Here is a 21,900-nt window from a genome sequence, read left to right as displayed (position 1 = left end):
ACACCAAAGAGAGTTTACATTGAATAAATTACTGTCATGAAATACAATGGAACACAAAACTTTAAAAAATTAAGGTGAAATTTAGTATTTTTCACACAGAAAGCAGCAAAATGATTGTAAAATGATAAAATTAGTTATTATATTACCCAGTAACACTGTATAAATCTGCAAGTTGGTAGAGAATATCTATTTCCAGTGGTGTAACTTGTCCAAATCGGATTGCAGAGTGGGTGAATTCCTCTGGATTTAAAAGGGAAAGAGAAATAAAGCAATTGTGTTACTTGTCAAATTTCCTCTTTAAACGCTCACAAATAACTTTAATATTATAAAAATGAAATCTGTCATGAAGAAGAAAAACCCATGACGCAAAAGGAAAAGATATCATTAGGAGAACAACTATCTTGAAACTGGCCTTTGCAACACAGAGCAAGTGTGACTCCACAACTTTCATTTACAGTAAGAATTCATTAAAGTCAACATAAACTCTCAGATTAGTAAGCTTAATAAAACCACAATTTCTGATTCTTGTTTTCAAAGTTCTGCAAAACAGAACAGAGTAATGCTCCATTATTGACAGCTTTAAGGGAAACTGACTCATCCATTGCCATCATGTCCAGATTTCTTTCTCTGCTATTACAGCTCTGAATGGCCCGAAGCACGATGTGTTCATGGCACAACTGCCAAGCTACAGTAAAGAAGCCTTAGCAGCAAAAATACAGTAGCTTTTTTTCAAGACACAAATCCAAGCAAGACATATTTATACATCTGCATCAAAAAACATTGCTAAGCGATCTGTTAGCACAATTTGGAGGGTGAAGACAGGTATTTTACGCTTTCATTTAGGGACAAAGGTAGGCAGAGCATATGAACATAAGCCAAACAAAGAAGGAAAGTTTTTTTAAAAAAGGAATTTGGCATGCTTTTTACCACACATAAGTTTAGGCTTGGCTGGTCCCATCCATGCAGGTAATAAAACAGGTGATAAAATCTGTCATAAAATGACTACAAAAGCAATCCACCCATGCCTGCAGGAAGACTGAAATATGGCAACCTTTCATATGCACAGGGATTAGCTACATCCTAATAGACACAGACTATATATAAAACCACTCAGGCAAGTAAGCACTGAGAAGTTATAAATTATTACAATTTTTCTACAAAAGTTTTCTTCATGGATTAAGTAACCAGAGCGAAAACAACATGGAGATTACTGATTACAGATTTTCAAATTTAACCCATTCTACCACATTCCTTAGGAACTTTGTATCTCTAAGCAACCACACATTCCTTTCAAGAAGTAGTAAAATCTTCAATATTACACCGACTTGCAGCTCTCCATTCAAATTAAAACACCAACACAGCTCCTGCCAGAATCCAAATTCTTCTCCTTAATGAGGTAGCTGAAAATCATTACTAACCTGTGAGAATGAAAATCACCCTTTAAATACTTTCACAGTAGCCCTAACCTTGCATACTCTTGCAACTGCTGACTTGCCTTAACCCACATGCAACACCAGATCACAAATTGGGCAGAACTAAAAAATTAATAAAATGTAGTAAATATACTTTACCTTTTGTGACTTCAACATCTTTTCTTGCACCTGCTATGTTACTGTATATCTTCCTAACAAGATCCATGTTATTCAAAAGGGCATTAAATGCATTGAAATAGGAGAAGCTGACCTGATGTGAAACAGTTCCACCAGCTACCTTTAAAAATTAAATAAATGTAGTTAAGTGCCTTAAGCTCTTTTACAACATCTTATTACAATTTACAGAAACATCTGTTTGGACAAATAAGGAAAGAATTACATATATCTTTATAATCCTGTAATTTAAAGATTTTTAATAGAAACATGAGGGAAGAATTATTAGACAGGATACTATTTTCTAGTAAAAATTGAACATTAGGAAACAATCAGGAAATAATCATATAAGTAGATTACTAATCAATTTATCTAATAAACACACCAAATGTGCCACTGAGTATTTTTCTAATACTCTCTGATAGAGATATGCATGTAAATGTTACTTTAGATAAGGGCATTAACTGATATCTTGCATCCCATAGTGCAGTGACCATTTATTTCAAAATGTGAAGTTAGTAGATACTATAAATTTTAAGGAAGATAGTATGCCTTATTAGCCAGGCAAGGCAAGATTTATAGGTAAAATAGTAAGCTATTACTTCATGTTTTATACAACTATTTCTTATATACTTTTTTATACTCTATACTTTTAGTTTATAATTTTAATGTCATTACTTTACCTATAGACCTTGCCAGACTATCAGAGCCATAACCACTCTACCTCTAGATTCTGATCTGAAAAAAAAGGTAAGAGTATATAAAACAACAAAACTGTAAACAGTCTCCATTTTTTGAGATCTGTCATATATTCAAATACAAAAAATGAGATGCTTTTCTCCTAACTGAATGTGTTTTCTGTGCCAAGTACTGTTTGCCCTGCTTTAGTAGAAAGCACAGTAGACTACCTCAAAGCGTTTCCAATGGCACTTCAAGCACGTAAACCAGATTACCAAACTATTCGACTACTCCAGCCAAGGAATGCTGCCATGTTTCACCTGCCCACTCTGTTATGAAGGTGATAATCTCTAGCACAAAGGCAAGAGTAAATAGGTAGGATAAAGACAGAGTGGAAGAGAAACAGTGATATCTTAAAACATTACAGCTATTAGACACTGAATTCAAGGCACTTTTCTTTACACTTACTGAAACTAGATTTTCTTCCACAAATGGAGTTAGCATATGTGAGCGTAGGGTAACCATGATGTCACTGAAGTCCAGGCCAGTTATCATACCACTTTTATTTTTGTCCTTCAATGAAAAGGCTTGTCTTGCGTGTTCTGACTGCAGCTCCTAGAATTAACATTCAGAAATAGCAGATTAGAAGCAAATTCTGTAACTCATTGTTCACAAAACTCTCACTAATTTCTTATTCTTACAGCGTGCCTCAATACATCTGTGCATGTAGATCACAGCATAACTGCAATTTAAACTTAAAAGACAGCTCAACTAAAACAAAAATTCTGCATACTAATTGTATCCATAAAGCCCTTCCTCTGTTAAAGAAATGCTTCAACTGATCTGTAAGGAAACACGCACTTTCACTAAACGATTTGAGGAAAAAACTTTCACATACCCATGTCCTGTCTGCTATCTATTCCTTTATTAAATACTTAACTGCTGGAGAAACTTCTGATACTGATCTTAAAGACTCAAAGTGAGCTGATCTCTTACACATCCGAGAGAAAATATGACTGGGCTATTATAAACTAACTCATTGAAAAGTACTCGAAAATAAACAGGAGGACAGTGAAAATTACATAATATAGATTTAGATTGCCCCCAACAGCTACCTCCCATAATGTTAGAAATGGTCACTCATTTCAGGCAATTTAAAACTCCTATACAATCTGTAAAAACCTTCATACAAAGCACACTGCAGTAACCTAACCTCAAGATAATAATGATGGCTGTAAATTCTACGTCCAGAAAAAGTTGTTTCCTTCTATTCAAGCAAACAATAAAGCACATTCAGCTGTCATTCAGACGTCTAGAAGCAACTAAAATAATAACCACGTTCTGACAGACAATAAGAGGGCAAACTATCTAGCTTATATCACCTTTATAGTAATTTCTCAACTCCTACAACCTCAAGATCAAGGATTTCTAGATCAGGGTGCAACAAGCCTGCTTTGAACCAAGCCTCAAACCCCACTGCATGCTGTTAGACCAAATAAGAAAAACAACTCGATCTAAAAGGAAGGATAACAATATCCAACTTGTGTACATATTGAAATTACCGCAGGCCATACTACCCTTCCCTACTAAATGCTTTTATTGTATGATGACAGTAAGTGGTTACTATATCTTACATGACAGTATCCTGGAACAATATACATAAAACCAGATATTCATCACTTTGTTCTAGATTCCCAGCAAAAATATTCTTCTCAATAACCATCTGGTTCTTGTTTTTGTTTTGTTGTTGTTTTGTTTTGTTTGATTTTTTGCAGTAGTGTCCTCAATTTGTGCCTGGAAGCACTTAAAATACATAGTATCAAATGCAGGACACAGTTTATTCCTATGAAGTGACATCAAGCTATACCGCAGCCTTGAAAGTCTGTGCCAAACTCCAGTGTCTCAGTCCACAACAGAAACTTCAGATCCCACCTAGACGTGTTTTTCTAGAATCTGCTCTAGACCTAGACACAGCTCAGCACAGGAGAGACCTGGATCTGTGGTAGAGGGTCCAGAGGAGGCCACAGAAATGATCAGAGGGCTGGAACAGCTCTGCTGTGAGGACAGGCTGAGAGAGTTGGGGTTGCTCAGCCTGGAGAAGGTTCCAGGGAGACCTTATTGCGGCCTTTCAGTACATAAAGGGAGCTTATATGAAAGATGGGGACATAATTTTTACTAGAGACTGTTGCCATAGAACAAGGGGTAATGGTTTTAAACTAAGAGAGGAGAGATGCAAAAAAAGATATTTTTTTTTTTTATTATGAGGGTGGCGAAACACTGGCACAGGTTGCCCGGAGATGTGGTGGATGCCCCATCCCTGGAGACATTCAAGGCCAGGCGGGATAGGGCTCTGAGCAACCTGATCTGGTTGAAGATGCCCCTGCTCATTGCAGGGGGGTTGGACTAGATGACCTTTGAAGGTCCCTTCCAACCCAAACTACTCTATGATGCCATGATCTATTTTTATCCTGGGCAATGATTACAAATTATTCCATCTATCACTCCGTACTTTCAGGACAGTATGTTCAAAACTATTTTGTATCTAAAGCCACCTCTGAAAGTGCATAATCTATTTTCTTCAGGTCTACTAGACAGAAAACTATAAGTTATGTCATTAGGTGATCACTGCATGTTAATTTATGGAATTCAGTGCAATTACCTACAATTCTACAAACTCCTTTCTCATCACTTATAATGTACATTTCTTCTGCTTTACTCTTCCTCCATGCTTCATAACTGATGTCTTCCTTTACTTCCTTCTAATATAATGTTAAATTCGTAATATGTTTTTACTGTAAATTTTTGGCTTAGCACGAACTCTAGTTCTATGAGTAAAAATCTTTAAAGTCCAATCCCTAAAGGGTATTTCAGCAACATCTCAGGAAAGCAGATTTGCCTCCTGCAAAGCTGGCTGTATTTAAGATCAAACTCCCAATATATATGTGGTAGCATGCGTGCCAGTGTTTCTCTCACAAGGGTAAGTATATAAGATAACACTTATAAAACTCAGACAAAAACTCAGAAGCTAAAACCTTTCTATGGGAGGTTATATGGTTAATAACAACTGGTTATATTAAGGATGGTATCTTTCTCTGGTAGAGGTTAGTTTGCTGTTAAATTCCTATGAGAGAAAAAGCAGACCCTCAATCCAGTTTAACAACAATCAGTAAATGGTTCATTTCATAAACAGTATATTTAGTTCCATTTTTTTATAGGATGGCATTTAAGTTAAAGCACCAGGAATACACACTGCTTACAGAACTGGTATGGGAAATAACAGTTCATCATAGCTTTCAGGATTAGTATCAGATAATGATTACCACTACCAGAGTAAGCTTGAAATTTATAATGGTATTAGTGTATAATTAGAAGTGAAAATGAATTTCAGTTCTACTTTGGAAGAAGGTTAATAACTGACCTGAAGAAACTGAGTGAACTCTGAATAGTTAAGATGCTTCTTCCTGTTATGTCCGAAATGCAGGCGAATGAACTCACAGTCCCAGTTGAAAGGGATTTGAAGATGAATAAGACTTTGTTCAAATATTTCTTTGACATTTGCTTTGGGGGAGGGAAAAACAGCAAGTGAGCTTTGGGGTACAGTAAATCTACAAACATTCCAGGAAGGGTACAAACAAAGGATGTTTTAAGTGGCTGTTTAAGAAGTGTTCTAGTTTGTTAAGAATAATTGCTAACCAAACCTATCCAGATCTGTATAAGAACACATTTGCAACACAACATGATACTTTTTGTATTACTGCATAAAACCTTGGAGTGAGTGTTTTATTTAGTTTTAATTAAGAAGTAATTTCCCTCATACATGACAAATAAGAGCTATTTTGCATTCTGATATAAAAATCAATAGTGGTTCTCTGTCTCTGCTAGGAGTCAAATTAAGCCCTTTATCAAGAGCACAAATACCTGCATTACAATCTCACACAATATTTTTCATACTAAGTATGGTTTGACTGAAACTTGATTATTACAATCACACTGTCTGAATATGTCTATTAAAGATAGGTATAAGAAATGCCATCTAAAACATATCATTAACTCAGCAGAAAGCACCTTATTAGAAGCTTTTGATAAGGCCTTCGTACAAAAATCAAATTCTATAAAATATAATTGGTAGTCTCAGTTATTAAAATGTTTTAAGATAAGTGAAGATAGAGATGTCCTCTTTTAAAAGAGGTAAAGAAAAAAACCTGTCATTTCAGAATATGGAATTCTCTGTATGTGTACTGTACTACTGAAACCTCAATGCCAAAGATATTATCTGAATTCAGTCAAAAAAACTCATCTAAAAAAAAGCATACATTATTCATACACAGCATCGCCGTGCTGCAAAACAAGCCTTTGGTGCAGATGATCCAACCACGCAGACAGCATCACTGGACATCTATCCGTACCATGAAAAGACTTTCCAAGATCTACACCAAAGTACTTGAATTGATTTGCTTTTATCAGCTAACCTAGAACCTGCTAACAATCAAAATAAAATATGGTATATAGCTTACAGTTAAAATAAAGTACAAAATACTGGGTGTTTCAAAAGAATGGACCAAATTTTAAAAATATAGTGATTTCCAATTGTGTCCATCTTTCTGAAACACCCTGTATTTTAGCTGAAAATACACCTCTTCTATATGTTTAAACAGTTCTGCTAAAAGACAAAATGTAATTAGAAGAACTTTAATATCATTTGATAATTCCATCATGAGCTATTTACTTGGAGCAAATGTGTTGCTTTCTCTATGCTAAAGGACTGGTTCAATCATTCTTTCACTTCTATAGCCATTCTACTAGTTCTAGATCAAATTGAGGCAAATCACTGTACAGTTTTATGTTCCCAGTGAGGAAAGGAAGGGAAAAGTCCAGAATAAATGTGTCTCAGAATGGGGACATACAAAGTAGGATTCCTTGGCCAGACCACCTGCTTCACAGGTAGTTTGAGACTACATATTCAAACGGCAGATTATGGCTAGTAAGTGTTTTAAGTGTAATTTAGCCCTTACTAAAAAGTCAAACAAAGACTGTAGTCAAAAAACTCCAATTTAAACCATAGTTTCCACTGCAAGGTAGGCTAACAGAGTTATTCAGCCAAACAAGAAACTTAACACTACCTTGACTACCTGTACCTATCCACTCATATGTATTCACTGCTATCAATATGAAAGGTGAGGGTTGAGAAAATGAGCGACAAAGCACTGAATACATAGTGCTACACTACTTTATTTTGCCATACTTCCTTCAAAAGTTTTGTCTCTAGTAGATTTATTCATCATTGCTACATATGAAGGAACTGGGAGATGTAAATTTAAATTCCCCACCTACCACTGATTCACTGCAGCTTCTGACAAAGCTCCCCAGAGTCTCCATGTAGCACAAACACGAACAGCTGAGTGCAGGTCACCAGTGAGCATCCAGACGGCACTGAATTGTGAATGGCCCAGAGGACAGGTCTGCTTCGTGGGGTTTGCTGGCTACTAATGAACTAACAGGGTGCCAAGTAGTGACTACCCACACACCTCTAAAACTGACTTCTCTTACACACTGAGTTCTCCTCATGAAAACTTAGGAAGGAACATGCTGAAGCAGCTAGAAAGTTTAAATTGTGTTTTCAATTGTTTCCAATGATCGTTTCTTTTAGACTTAGAGAAAGGTTAAAAAAACATCTTTTTGTTCGTATGATAAATTATTCATACACGCTCATATAGACAGATGTTCCAATTATTTTTAATAATCCTTACGCCCCTGGTCTTTTCATAACTCTAATTCAAGTATTTAATTGTATACTACTAAAACAACCAAGAATGGGTTTTCTATGCTATTGATTTTTCCTTCTAAAAACGTTTGCAACTAGTTGTCAACACATAACAAGTAAAGATTCTTCAGCACATAGTACTGGTAAATGAAATAATAAATTTATATTCAATAGTAGAGTGTTCTGATACTTGAAGAAGCCCAGTAGTGGCTAACTAGCTTTAAGAAATGGTATGCAGATTAATTAGCCTGTTGCTCCTCTGAAAAGTGAGGTGCCATCCATTTTCCTTCCACAGTCAATCACTCACGTGTTACAGTAGTCTGGGTTTAAGGATATGTTATTGTATCTAATGCTTAATTGATTCCATGTTGGCTTTATTTACGAAACATTTGGCGTACAGGAGCAAAACCATGTACCTATTGTAAATAACTAACACAGTAAAACCATTGAAAGTTTAAGTGCAATTTTCCAAAGCCATTTGGGATTCTCAGACATCTCTAGATAAGCACAAAAATTTACTACTTCTACTCAAGAGTAGCAATGCTTTCTTCACAATATATCAAGAATACTTTTTAAATCCAATTTTGTTGGCTAGTCTCTTAAATTAAAGGAAATAGCCACCACCACAGCTAACAATTCACGTGATGAGAAGCTGCAAACGGACAATCTCATTTCAGAAATTATACATAATGTGATCATCACCTACATTTGACCACTCTGAATTATGATCAAATGTCTTATTTTTAATTTATGTTTTTCACAGCAGAAGCAAAGCATGGACGACAAAGAAAACACGTAACATTAAGGTACAGATACTGGGGGGTTTTGCCTTTTTTTATCTCGCTCAGTCAAAACCCAGTAATGCTTCTAAATTAAGATAAACTACAAGTACTTCAAATGCCCAACAGAGCTATTCTGTAGGGGGCAAACAGCAAATTATTTTTAAACCCTTTCATTTGAGTATGACATTTTACAGAATGCATTCATTGTCCCTGTAAACACATGTTGCTCATTTACTAATGTCTTCTCCTACTCTTTGCTCACCTTTCCGCAATGGAATTCTTTCCTACTGAGCTGATAACTTTCTCTCCAGGCTTATAGCAACGCATTTTGTTCTCAGATAGGCATACAAGTCAGCAGCCTGATGACATACTCAACTTACCACCAGCCCCAGGAACAATAAACCTACTACTCTAGTGCACTAGCACATTACCTCCAAGGCGGCACACATTCTCTCAAGATTGCTTCAGAATTTCCCCACCCAATCATTTTAAACAAATTACAGATGCCTGGAGCAGCTATCTGCAGGCAGCGTACACAACTGGCTCAATCGCCCTCAAACACCATTACCTATAGGGCTCAGAAAAATGATATAAGAAAAACAAAGTTTTTAGGCAATATTGAATTTCACAGGAGGAAGAATACTTTGTCATAAACACTATGATGTCTTGTTGATGGCCCATGGTGGGGATGAGCTCAGTACCCCAAGGAAGCCTTGAGGTAGTACCTGTTATTGTGACTTATCAGCTCCCCAAGAAGCAGAGAGGAATTTTCACACGATTCCAGTGCCATCAAGAGTTTGCCATTCCCTCACACCAGTTATGAGACATCAATCGTGCTTGTCAGAGACATAAAAATATAAATGTGATAGTTTTAAGTACTAGCATAAGTATGCTAGAGGTTTGTTGTTTAATAGTGCGGATTTTGTTTTGTTTTGTTTTTTAATCTATCTATTCAGTCACATACAGTCCCATTTGTACTTATTTCAGCTTTAATGTACGTAATGCATTTTAATGTCTTCTCTGTTGCTATTTTTTCTCTACTTCTGCCAACAGCAAATTTTACATATTCTCACTTTCAAGCATGAATTAAAAAATCACCGTTACAGGCAGAAAGACTTTTTTTGTAGCACCTGATGCAACAGAGGCATATGAAGAGTGATCCAAATGTAAATAACACAATTACTTTGGCAGGAGAGCAAAATGACAAGTGGCAAGAAAAGTGAGTAAGCTAAACTAGAAATAATTGAATTACATTTCTGCTCTTATTTTAAAAGGATTAGTGATTCTGTTTAAGGTTAAGATTAGTGACAGCCATAACAACAAATTGTCAATATATATATAATTTTAATGTGGAGTTCTCCATTTACGTTTTCTCTTGTTGAACTATGGTTTTGAACTTAATACCATTACCACTATTATTGTAAAAAATAAGGAGGTGTTCTCATCCTGCACTGCTCTCAAGTGTTAAGAACTGTGGTTTAGACCTGAAAGAATCGTAAAACGGGAAATAAACAAACAAAATACATGAGGACAAAAGAAAGTCATGACATACAGTGATGTTTCCTACACTATCTGCATGTGTTAAGCAAAATACATCTTGAAAATAAACAACTAATACAGGGCTACCAGGAAGCCAAGAAAAATAGCAGTTCTAGCTTACAGCACACTTTATAAAAATATGGTGTTTTTCTTATATCCTCAGATCTGTAGCCATGTGATTATGAGATTTTTCTCTTTACATTTTAAAAGGTTTCCAGCTTTTATGGTTGCAAATAATATTTTATAAAGCAGAGTACATAAGATTAAATCCAAATGTTAGGATTTTCAATCCAACTGCTCTTTTGGAAATGGGAAAGGAGTGAGTACTAGGAGTGATCTGTATTTCCTGAAAAATACTATTCAAAAGCAAAGAACTATAACAACATATTTTCAACTCCTTTCTCTTTCTCTTCTCACTCACCTTCTTCCAGTGTTCTCAAACTCTGTGCCCTGATTAAGGGAAATCTGAACTTTCTCTCCCAGATAAAAATAAATGTTTTTTTTCTATTTCTTCATGATTAAAAAGTCATTTAAACTACACTGTCACTTGTATCAACGTCTTATTAAAACAGCTAGTTTATTGCTTTTTATTCACCAAGCTGACAGCAAGCCCAGTGCAACTGAAACATGTGAAGAGTCCTGAGCATGCTGTACAGTTTGCTCATGCAAAGTAGGTCCAATTTCATATTCTTCTAATGGACCTTCTATACAAATATTGCAGCACACCATCTGCACATTTATGGCAGTCATTCATACAGGATTTCTGCATGTCTAAAACTCCTCGAAAAATGTTCCAAAGCAATAAGAAATTAGATGACATTACAGTGACAGAAGGCTTCCTGTTTCAACAGTGCCCATTAACATATGATATTGCACAGACAAGGAAAAAGACAGTGAGCAGCAAAGCATAGCTGACAAGTATTTCTACCAAATGGTTTCTAAAGAATCACAAACTCTTTGTCCTCTTCTATTTCTCAACTCATAAGACAAAGGTTCTTCTGTAATACAATTTAATTAATAGTTCCCTCATTGGAGAGTTGTAAGCTAAACTTCTGAAGAGACAAGTGGCAGATTGAGGCTCAAGAGAACTGCAAAAAGCAAAATGCTCAGGTATGGTCCAAGTCCATGTCAGTAAATAAATCCTAAAAGAGGGATATGAACCCAAGTGGAGTAACATGCTTTCAAATACAGAGCCAGCTCTAAAAAATCAACAAGTATATTTAATTTTCTCCAAATAACTGAAAATTGGATTCAATCAGGATATTTTTTAAAAATACCACACAGTCATACCCAAATGATTTGAGACATTATCTCACATCCAGCAAGGCCAGTGTTGGGTCCAACTTACCGACCTAACAGACTGAAGTTGATTCCATATTCCACCCCTTGTTCCAGATGCACAGTGCAAAAAAACCTCAGTAAATCCATGCCACTTCTGGCAAGACTTAGTGGCTTGAGTTACCTTTGGAATTAACACAATCACATCCACATAGCACTGCATCTGAGCTAGAAAATCCTGACTCATGTTTGCTCACATAACCAACATGGTTCATCTACAGATACTGGATACATTAGACACTCATGAAGAAGAGCTGACTTGTTTGACAGCAATTCTCACACCAATTGGCTAAAGCTACTCCATTTCAGTATATTCCTAATAATTTATTAAAACTTTTAAGACTTAATTTTATATATTCTCCGGATTTTACATAAAAGTAAACTCTACATTTCTGCTTATGTGGTGTGGAAATGAAAGAGTGCAGGACTCATAAAACGGCCTCTACAGGCCACAAGACTGGCTTGGAAATTGACTGCAGAGTTACCAAATACTGAACATGTCATATGTCATCATTCACATTTTTCCCACATGCATAATCTGTATGATATGCCTATGGAGTAAAAATAAGTAGTCCATGTTGAGAAGAAAAAAGCAGAATTAAATGTGGGAACTGTAGCACAAAAATATGTACCATTGACATGTTACAACATACTATTAAATACAGTAATAAATGCAATACAATTAATTTTGCAGAAGCAAGAAAGCAATAGTAAATTTTAAATTCCCTAAAGAATTTCTTATTCAAGATTTAGCAGCCTTATTAAAAAAAAATCAGCAAGAAAGTTATGTGAAAATTATGCAATTTTCTGTTTTACAGTCTCTTGTTTGTGTTGTTCTTTTAGGCTTTAATATAATGATGTGCTCATAAAAATAACAATCCTCAGCCTGACTGAGTAATCTGTGTAAAGTCCGAAATTACTTTTTGTTCATTTACAGAACCAGCTATTTCAAGTGTGTTCATGAGAGCTACAAAGTGCAGATCCCCATTTTGTGAGATTATTAAATACACCATCATTAACATGGTCACATTGATTGTAGTAGTTTGTCTACTTCCTAATGACTGCATTTACTGACTTCACCTCTACTTAAGTTCTAAAAGATTTTATTTTCAAGATGTTGTGTATCCAAATTGCTTAGTATTTGACCCTTCAGTTAACAATGTAATTTAACAGACATGGTAAGACAACCAGTTTGTTTCCATAAAAAGACACTTGCAATTTTTTTTTAAACAAGTTGCAACAATTTTCATAAGAATGAAATAGTACAAACAGCAAGTGGTTACAAATCCAAGCATAGTTTGTATTTTCTTTATTGAGAGCTTTATTCTTTTGGATAGAAATGACACTTAATTCTCATTCCATTTTATTAAAATTCTTAGCATTGATTTATCTATTTTTCATAAACGCATGAAGTTTTAAAAATAAACCCTAGGCCTACTTAAACTGCAATGTTAATAACAGTCATTTAGCAACATCATAAAGCAGCAGAGTTAACCTAAAGAATTTTGTCCAATTACTAATTTACGTGATTAGGTAAAAAAACAGAATCAACAAAATTCAAAGGCCATATTTTCTTATTTTTCAAATATATGATCTAGTTGGAAGTTACTCTCATAAAATTAAAGCAAGATTTGCTCCTCAGGAAAAGGAACACTAAAATAGGAATTCAAAAGATTAGACCTTCTTCATTTCTATATTGAGCTGTTAATGTATCTAATGACAATTCTTCAAAGATCTGTGGAGATCCAGAACATATTTTAAAAATCCTTCATCACTGAAGGACTTCAAAGTCCATGACATAGAATTTTAGTTAGGATGACACCATACAAAACAGCACTGTATTAACTACTTCAGGAACATGAAAAAACCTTGATAAAAGAAGACAGAGCAAAATATATTTTGTTTCTGTGTATTTTGTATTACTTGAAAGAAAAAAAAATGCTTTACTCCTGCAAACTCTTAGGAAATTGGTCCAGTACTGCACAATGTACATTTGTATGCACCAATGGTGATGAACCATTATTACAATTTATACTATTATAACCACTTTCTCAAAGTGCTTTTTTCTTTAGATATTCTTACCAAATGTTACTTCTCCATTGCCACTCTTGTCAAATAACTGAAAAGCAACAATGAATATTGCATCTGGAGTACACAAAACAGATTCAAACGCCAAAAATTCTTGATAGGAAATCAACCTACAAAGGAAAATACAGATGTTAGAAAGATTTCAAAAAATTATTCACAATACCAGTGATATTTTGTGTCTGATGCTCTATAAAACGTTATGATACAATTATTTAAATAAAATTATAATAAAAAAGTTAAGACTACACTACAAACTGAAAAAAGTGTTTGTTACATTTAAGTAGTTACTTAACCTTTACGCAATTCCATTTCTTTCTCTATAAAAGGACTAAATTCTTCGTATCTATCAACAAAATATAACCAATTGTCAGAGAACACCTACAGTTTATTACCTTGTAACTATAAATGTAACCCACAGAAATTCTACCACCACGAAATTTACAGGGCTGTCATGATATTGCTAATTTATACACGTATTTCTACTGAGAAAGAAAAGATAATTTAATGCAAGTGTAGGAATATACAATATATGTATTTTCTTAAAGTATAACATTCATAAAAACAAACAGGTGCAGAAAAAGTTATACTTTACCATGTATATAGGAAAAATACTACATTTCAAATATAACATGAACTAGAAAGTCATGTACATGAGGACAACAAAGAAAGAAATCATACCAATATCTGGACAAAAGGACAGTTGGACATGATCGAGACAGGGAAGGGTTTGATTGAAACAGCAGATCACAAGATTCTGAGCTGTGTATGCACGACAGCCACCATACAGAAAAATACACCTCAGAATGCACGAGGAAAGCTGTTTCTGTGCGAGACTGGGAAGCAGTAGGATCCCCACACAGGGTTCCCACAACATCTCTGGAATGCTGAACAGAAATCTAAGTCCTTGTGTTCAACACGTATAAAGTAAGACTTGAATGTATGCACAGGTAACTTATTAGGATAATCATAAATAACTTTTCTAGAGGAACTCAGCTTATTCTGACTAACAGAAAAAAATTCAGAAGGGATCCTAATGCTGTATCTAAGTACAGCTGCAGAAAGACAAGTCCTAAGCCAGGAGAAGATAAAGGATAACACTGGCATAAGAACAAGATCACGTGTCCATATTTAGAGCAGCCATACACTGTGGCCTCTCCAGAATACTGCAAGCAAAAACCTTCAGTTTTAACAGTAAACTTGGTTTATTAAAAATATTGTGTGTTTTCACTCTTGTAAAAATAGGGAACTTAGCTCGATGACTTAGAATATTGCATCCAATTACAAGTTCCTGAGCTCACTTTATAGAAATAAATGAGGTGATATCTATTTTAGCATCAAATAAATTATCAGTGGGAATTTTAATTGCATTTTTTAATTAAACAAAAAAATACTATTTTAGTAGATTCTGTTAAAACATAGAGTATTGCTGAAGACGGTACATTTTCCTAGAAAATGTACATAATTTATGTGAATTTAGTACTCCTCGTAGGAGATCATTAGCTCATAGTGATTACCTCACACATATACTGCTTAATGCTAAAGACATTAGTATAACTTCTGTTCTCTACAGAAAAAAAAAAGAAAAAGAAAACCAAGCCACACTGTTCATTAGCTTATCTAGTCTTTCTCTGTCAAAGTGTACATAAAGCAAATCAAGATACTTTAAATAAGGTTACATATGTTAACATTCTCACACGTATGCATTATACAGAAAACACAGAAAAAAAATGTAGTGATTTTAAAAGGAATTAAGATATGGCAAATACAGAATTATTATATTAATTTGTCACTTTACCCACAAAAATCAGAGATGTGAAAATGGTTCTTCAGATGCAAAGTCAGTTTCATCCAAAGGATGGCCTTGATAAATAATGGCTTAGTATCAGAGAAACAGAATATCCTTTAAAATAATTCTAAATACTATCATTTCAAAATATACCTCATATGCAAGCGTAAACCTGACATATAAATTAATTTCTAATGAGGAAGATTTATAACTGAGAGAAGCAAGTGACAATCTCTGTAGAATGCATTTGTAGAAGCCTGAACCTGAAAGAAGCTGTCTTCAGAGGTCTCACTTTAACAGTGCCTATGACAAAAGGAGACAGACACACTCAATTTCCTTCCCAGACATCCAAGGTGCAATGTCCAAGAACAGGGATGTCCCCTGTGATCCTCCATCATCCATTAGGGCAGAGATAACAGGAAGTGGATTAAACAGAATGATGGAGCTTCCCACTCAGACACTACTCAAGTACCATTCGCTGAACCTGCTGCATTACAGACTCCGCAACAATATCAAATCACTCACCTTTCATTTTATCTGTAACATTTTTTTAAAATTCCTTTCCTCTTATTTCCTCTGTACCATTACCCTTCAAAAGCACACAAAGTAAGCTGTGTGTTTATAGTTCTTCTTTATCTTTCCTCTTCCTGCTACAACTCCTTGCTATTTTTCCCCACATGACATAGCTTGTAGATGTTACGCATAGCTCTGTTGTGACTCTCCGTTATGTGAAACACCAACTCTTTCTTCAGGACTTAGCTTAAGAACACAATTACAAATTTTAAGAATGGTATGCTGATGAAAACGTACCCAGAAACAAGCAATTAAAATGAAGAATTTTGCATTACTGCTGTGAAATTTGGAAGGTTTGAAGAAAGAAGAAAATATTTTTATTTTAAAACTGTAACATCTACTAATGTTAATTGACTTATGTAATTGTGAAGCTGGTTTTGGCACACGTACATCAGTGCTTTATTCAGGGAGAATTTTTATACTAATTTCAAAACTAGCACCTGCAGTCTGAAGATATAAGAATGCTTACAGCATTAGTGAAATCCCACTATATAAACAGCAGACAAGGTAGTCCAGGCCAAATTCTAATTTAGAGCTCATCACAATAATTTTTCAGAACATGCATTTGTAACAATGAGAAATAAACACTTTGAAAGGGAAGAGTCATCTGTTTTAAGAACTACCTTATACAGTTTCACTAAAGCAAACCAATCTTGTACTGTAGTAATGGGAGAAGGCAATAGTGCTCTGGAACAGTTAAGTAATGATCAAGTTACCATCAGAAAAAAGTAAAAAAACCCACATTTTTTTAAACATATTCCTATAGACAGTGAGTTCCAAAATGTGCTCTTTTTTCTAGAGTGCCAAACTTAAACCTAAATAAAATTTGAAAATATCAACAAAGAAAAGTTACCAAGAACACTTTGAGTATTTATTTGAAGGGCAAGCAAGGCTAAGAGAATATGATAGCAGATAGAGGAATGAAATTTTGTAACAGAACCCAGAGCTTCTCAATGACTTGCTGAGTGACATTGAGCTGTCATTTAATTTACTAATATATGTATGGAATAGGACTACTGATACTTCCTTGGACTTCATAAAGAAACTTTAAGTCCTTGGAAAGATGTAATGCATTCCAGAATTCAGCTGAAGATTACAATAATTATTCATGCTACAAATAAAACTCTCTGTGCAGATGATATAATTATTAGAGTCTGGATTTTGATATATAACAGCTCACTACAAATGGAAGAATGTGAATGGAAAAGTAAATAAATAAACAGAAGATTATGATGCGGGTGTAACAAATTCTTCACATGAAGCACAAATTAGAGATAAATATAGATTAAAATATTTACAAAAATAAATTTCAGACAAATATTCAGACAAACATCTTGCACTGTAGATCACACAGTAATAATTGCCATTCCCACTGTATCCATACAGAAGTAAATAAAGCATACTTACCCATATTTGATTATCCCACTTCAAATAATACCCAGATTTAAAAGAAATACATATATATATATTCATAGGGAAAGCAACAAAAAAGTGATGCTTCAACCACTCTAGTGATGCTACAAAGTTCTGTTGTAGCAACAAATTTTTTATTTCTTACTGTAAGAAAGATCCTTTTATGAGACATTTTCTGAAGAAATGGACACCGTAAAAGATAACAAACAGCTTTTAGAAAAACAAAGTACTCAACATGTTAGTTTACCAGTCATCAATTAGACTTATTTCAACAGATACATACAAAATAGTCTTTTCAATCCATATCAATGCAACAAATTGAAGTCATGTATTGCAAACAGAGAAACAGGTTATCTGGACTTACCAAATATATGTATATATCAAATATATTATCAAAATGCTGCAGCTTTATAAAAAAACTCCAATCACATAACACTAGATCAAACAGGAGATTCCACACTTACTGTTTAGCATAAAATGTCCACAGCATATACAATTTCATTTGTAGAGCACAGATACTGTGCAAACTACTCAGGATATTACATATCAAAAAATATTCTAAAGCAGAACACAGGAAAGCAAAAACATTTAAGTGATGTCAAAGGTCAGATTTAGACTCACAAATCCAAGGAATTTAAGGGGCTTTCAATTTAAAATAAATTACATCTATATATTTACAAATACATTGTATACTGTTTTAACAGTACCTTTCTCACCTCCACAAAATACCCACTCCCTTTTGCATCCTTGACCTGTTCTCAGATTGATCTTAACCTTCTCACTTTACCTTAACGATGTCCACGCTCCCTACTATAATCCAGAGCCAAAGCTAGAAGCCTGCACACAGCAAGAGAATAGGCCCCTTTGAAGACAAGTGAGTTAGAGGGTATTGCCTCTGTGGAGGGGATATTTTGTAAATCAGCTTCAGAGAACTGTCCTAAAAGCAAGTGATATCATTTGTAAGCAGAGCTGGCAAAGCTTTATATGCTGTGACTTTATCTTGATTAGGCAAACACCACCTTTCTTCATAGAGTCGGTTAGCGTCTGTCTCTCTTTACTAATAGCCAGCACTTTAAAAAAGGCCTCAATGGTTTGATCTGAACAGCACACTACAAAAATAAGAAAGCTTTTCCATATTTCCATGTTTAATTACAAGTACTAAAGATTCTATATAGTGGCTAATCATGGACGTGAGTATACAGAAAATAACTTTTCCAAGGCAATCATACTACGTTAAACTTATTTGCAGTTCAACTTCCTCTGCATTTGTAGTAGTTGTTAAAACTCTATTAAAACAAATCTTAAATTAAAAAATGCATGTTAAACACCTTACATTTTCCCAATTTCTACAAATGTATAGTCTACTGTACTTGAGAAAAAAACTTATCACCTAAGTAAGCTTAAAGTGTAATAAAATTAATAATGTATTTTAGAAGACAAAATTACCAAACTCATTCACTCACGCATTCACCAAAGCATTGCAAGCTAATGGAAAGCAAAATTCTCACCCATCCTTTGTTTGATCTGCCACTCCAGCCAACAGCTGCACTGTTTTAGGATTGTAACGTGGATCTGTATGAAGTCCCAGGTATTTTTGCACAAAATCTTCTGGGGTCATGTAATGCTCACCATCTTTCTCAACACTGGCATACTGGAGTGAAAATAAAAAGCAAAACCACAGAAACAAAGAGGAATCCATTTAGAAGCCAATTATCAGTGATCACTAAACAAGTATCTTTACTGAATCTCTTAGAATGGTACACGACTGTCTGCATGTAACTGCTCTGAAATTAAAGGGCTTGATTAAACTAATAGTGTTACTAGACTAGTTGTGTACCAACAATAACAAATTATGCCTGTAGAATAGATGTGTTCACATAATGAACAATACCTTCTAATAAAAAACCAATTACATACTTTCAGAAACTGTCAGGTAATTGCATAAGTTTATAAAAATTACAGCCCTGCTGTAGTTTTGCATTTGCAGCTACACTGTGAAAACACAAGCATATGAATTTTCTTACTGTTTCTAGTAGCAGGTATCTTCTGAATAATTGTTCCTGATCATTATTACAATTAGTTTGGAAAATATTATTTCTTTTCTCTTTTTGTGAGAAATAAATGTTCAGATCAATTTTTATCCTAAAACTAATGGTTTTGACATTCTTCATTTAAGTAAAAGTGCATGGAGACAAAAACTATTTGAGTCAACTGAAATGTTTTAGAGTTTTTATGTGATTAACAATAACTTTTAAAATAAAAATCACAGGCAAATTTTAGAATTATAGAATGTAAGTATTAATAAAACTAACTAAAAATAAAATAACAAAGTTTATCTTTACTACTTGTACACCAAGACAACTACCACATGTCTGTATCAGTACTCCTAATGTTTACTTTTCTGTTTCAAATCCTTAATCACTGGTTCTTATCTACAGGTCATGTTTAAATTAAAAATTAACTTTTTAGCATAAAGTAAATCCCATGCCCTCAGCTATCCAGTTATGCCACGCAATACCAATCTTGAACTAAGAACATGAGAAGCCAGGAGTAGAAAACATCACAAGTGATTAAAAGAGAAATGTGTTATAGCAGTTCATACCCTTCAGACCTTCTTTCAAGACGCCAGTATAGTTGCAGGAAAAAAAAAAAAAAAGTTTATTTATGATATTGCAGCAATCTTAGAAATAAAACCTAAGCTTGAAGATTGCAAAGTTAAAATATCTTTGCATCCTTGAACACAGGAAAGTAGCTCACAAAAGATTTCTAGTTCACTGAACTACTGCAACTCCATCCAGTTTGATGACTGAGTTTGTTCCTCAGCATTTGCTTACAAAACCTGTAAGCGAGCTTATTTAATAGTTTAAAATCTCTCTCTTCTGTTTGTTCTCTACTGTAGAGTCTACTTGTACAGTCTACTTAGATGCAGATCTTCAAACATATATACAAAGAACTGTGGTCTGAAAAAGTGAATTTACAAGACTACACAGCTGTTTCATTAGACTTCTGATTTGTAATAGAAGTAGTGATTTTTAATTCATTTGGAATTTGACTAAATAAGCATTTGTTGCAGAAAAGGAAACAGCAAAGCCCCCTACGTGCAACATCTATGGTAGTGAATTCAAGCTTTAGTTAACGGTCTTATGAGTGCTTTATAACTTTTCCACTAAGTACTGCTGTATCTTGATTCAGTTGACACAGCTTTAGGTGAAAGAATAACAAAACAAGCCCTTACTCTGCCAGGCACCCACAGGAATCAGAATATTAACATTAAGACCTCCACACGATACCTGTGAAGGTATAACACTCTGTTGCAATAATGGAGGCCATTCACGTCTCACGCTCGTTCAGCTGTGTGCAACCCAGCCAGTTCAGTCAGGACACTATTTCAGCGTAAAGGAGGTCCCGTCAGCATCAACGCCTGTTTACATATCTCCTGTATCTCTTCCACAACATGAGCCCCTCACATCAGCTCACCACCTCTCCCTCTTCCACCCTGTAGCTGTGTGACAGCCAAATGGCAAGACTGCACCATGAACCAGATTATTGAACTAATCCAGAACTAAAATATATGATTTCCAAAAAACAGGAACATGAAGCAGTGGACAGGAATCCTTTAACTCAGCACGGCTGCTGATGTGACAATATAATCAAACTGTGGCTACACTGAATCAACTCAGAAAGATGCTCTTCTCAGTCATACACAGAAGTGAGTAAAAAATGCATTATGAAGCACAACTCTGCTGCAAGAGATGAAATCCAAAGGAAGTTTCATATGTGAAGGGCCATCCAACATGCAGAATGTTGAGCATATATTCGAGAATAATGGAACGGAATTCAACTGTATGACAGTTGAGGGCATATCAATGACAGTCAAAATTTAAATGTAATCATCATTTTTTCTTCAGACACCAATTTAACTGAGTTTATTATAAATAGCAAATTGTTTTACAAAAAGAAAGATGCGAGGGAACTTTTGTTAAAAAAATTTTAGACAAAAATAATTAACTGACAGATACATTGAGCTCCATATGAGAAGGTCATGGTATTTTGAAAGAGCTTGGCAGCAACCCAATGAATTAAGGTCTGACAAAGTAGTGAGGCTATTCCCTTCTGGCATACATTTACATTTGTCCTCAAGTTACCTTTTCACCATACAACTGAAGTCAAGAATATTTTAGCACAAAAAAAAACCAGGCAATTGTAAATTATATTTTAATTTGCATGTAAAATATAACACATCAATTAAATCTGTATTTTCCTCAGTCTTGAGTTATATTACTTTAAAATACAAAATTCTTACTATACATTTATAGGCTGTCTCAAGAAAGCACTTGATGAATTTGCATGAGATGT

General features: G+C 34.6%; 1 protein-coding gene across 1 annotated transcript in view; it reads right to left on the bottom strand.

The window, feature by feature from the left end:
* SLC25A12 (solute carrier family 25 member 12) overlaps positions 1 to 21,900 on the bottom strand; it is a gene marked incomplete at both ends in the record, with an annotated part of 49,325 nt that overhangs the window by 23,837 nt on the left and 3,588 nt on the right. Inside the window, 6 exon segments of the mRNA XM_080346925.1 lie at positions 147 to 240; positions 1,572 to 1,706; positions 2,729 to 2,879; positions 5,683 to 5,822; positions 13,767 to 13,882; positions 19,053 to 19,195. Coding sequence (XP_080203051.1) covers positions 147 to 240; positions 1,572 to 1,706; positions 2,729 to 2,879; positions 5,683 to 5,822; positions 13,767 to 13,882; positions 19,053 to 19,195 — 779 coding nt within the window.

Source organism: Nesoenas mayeri (assembly GCF_963082525.1).
Source record: "Nesoenas mayeri genome assembly, chromosome: 6".
Classification (NCBI taxonomy): domain Eukaryota; kingdom Metazoa; phylum Chordata; class Aves; order Columbiformes; family Columbidae; genus Nesoenas; species Nesoenas mayeri.
The sequence above is the reverse complement of the archived record's forward strand: the minus strand, read 5'-3'. Positions and strand labels throughout refer to the sequence as shown.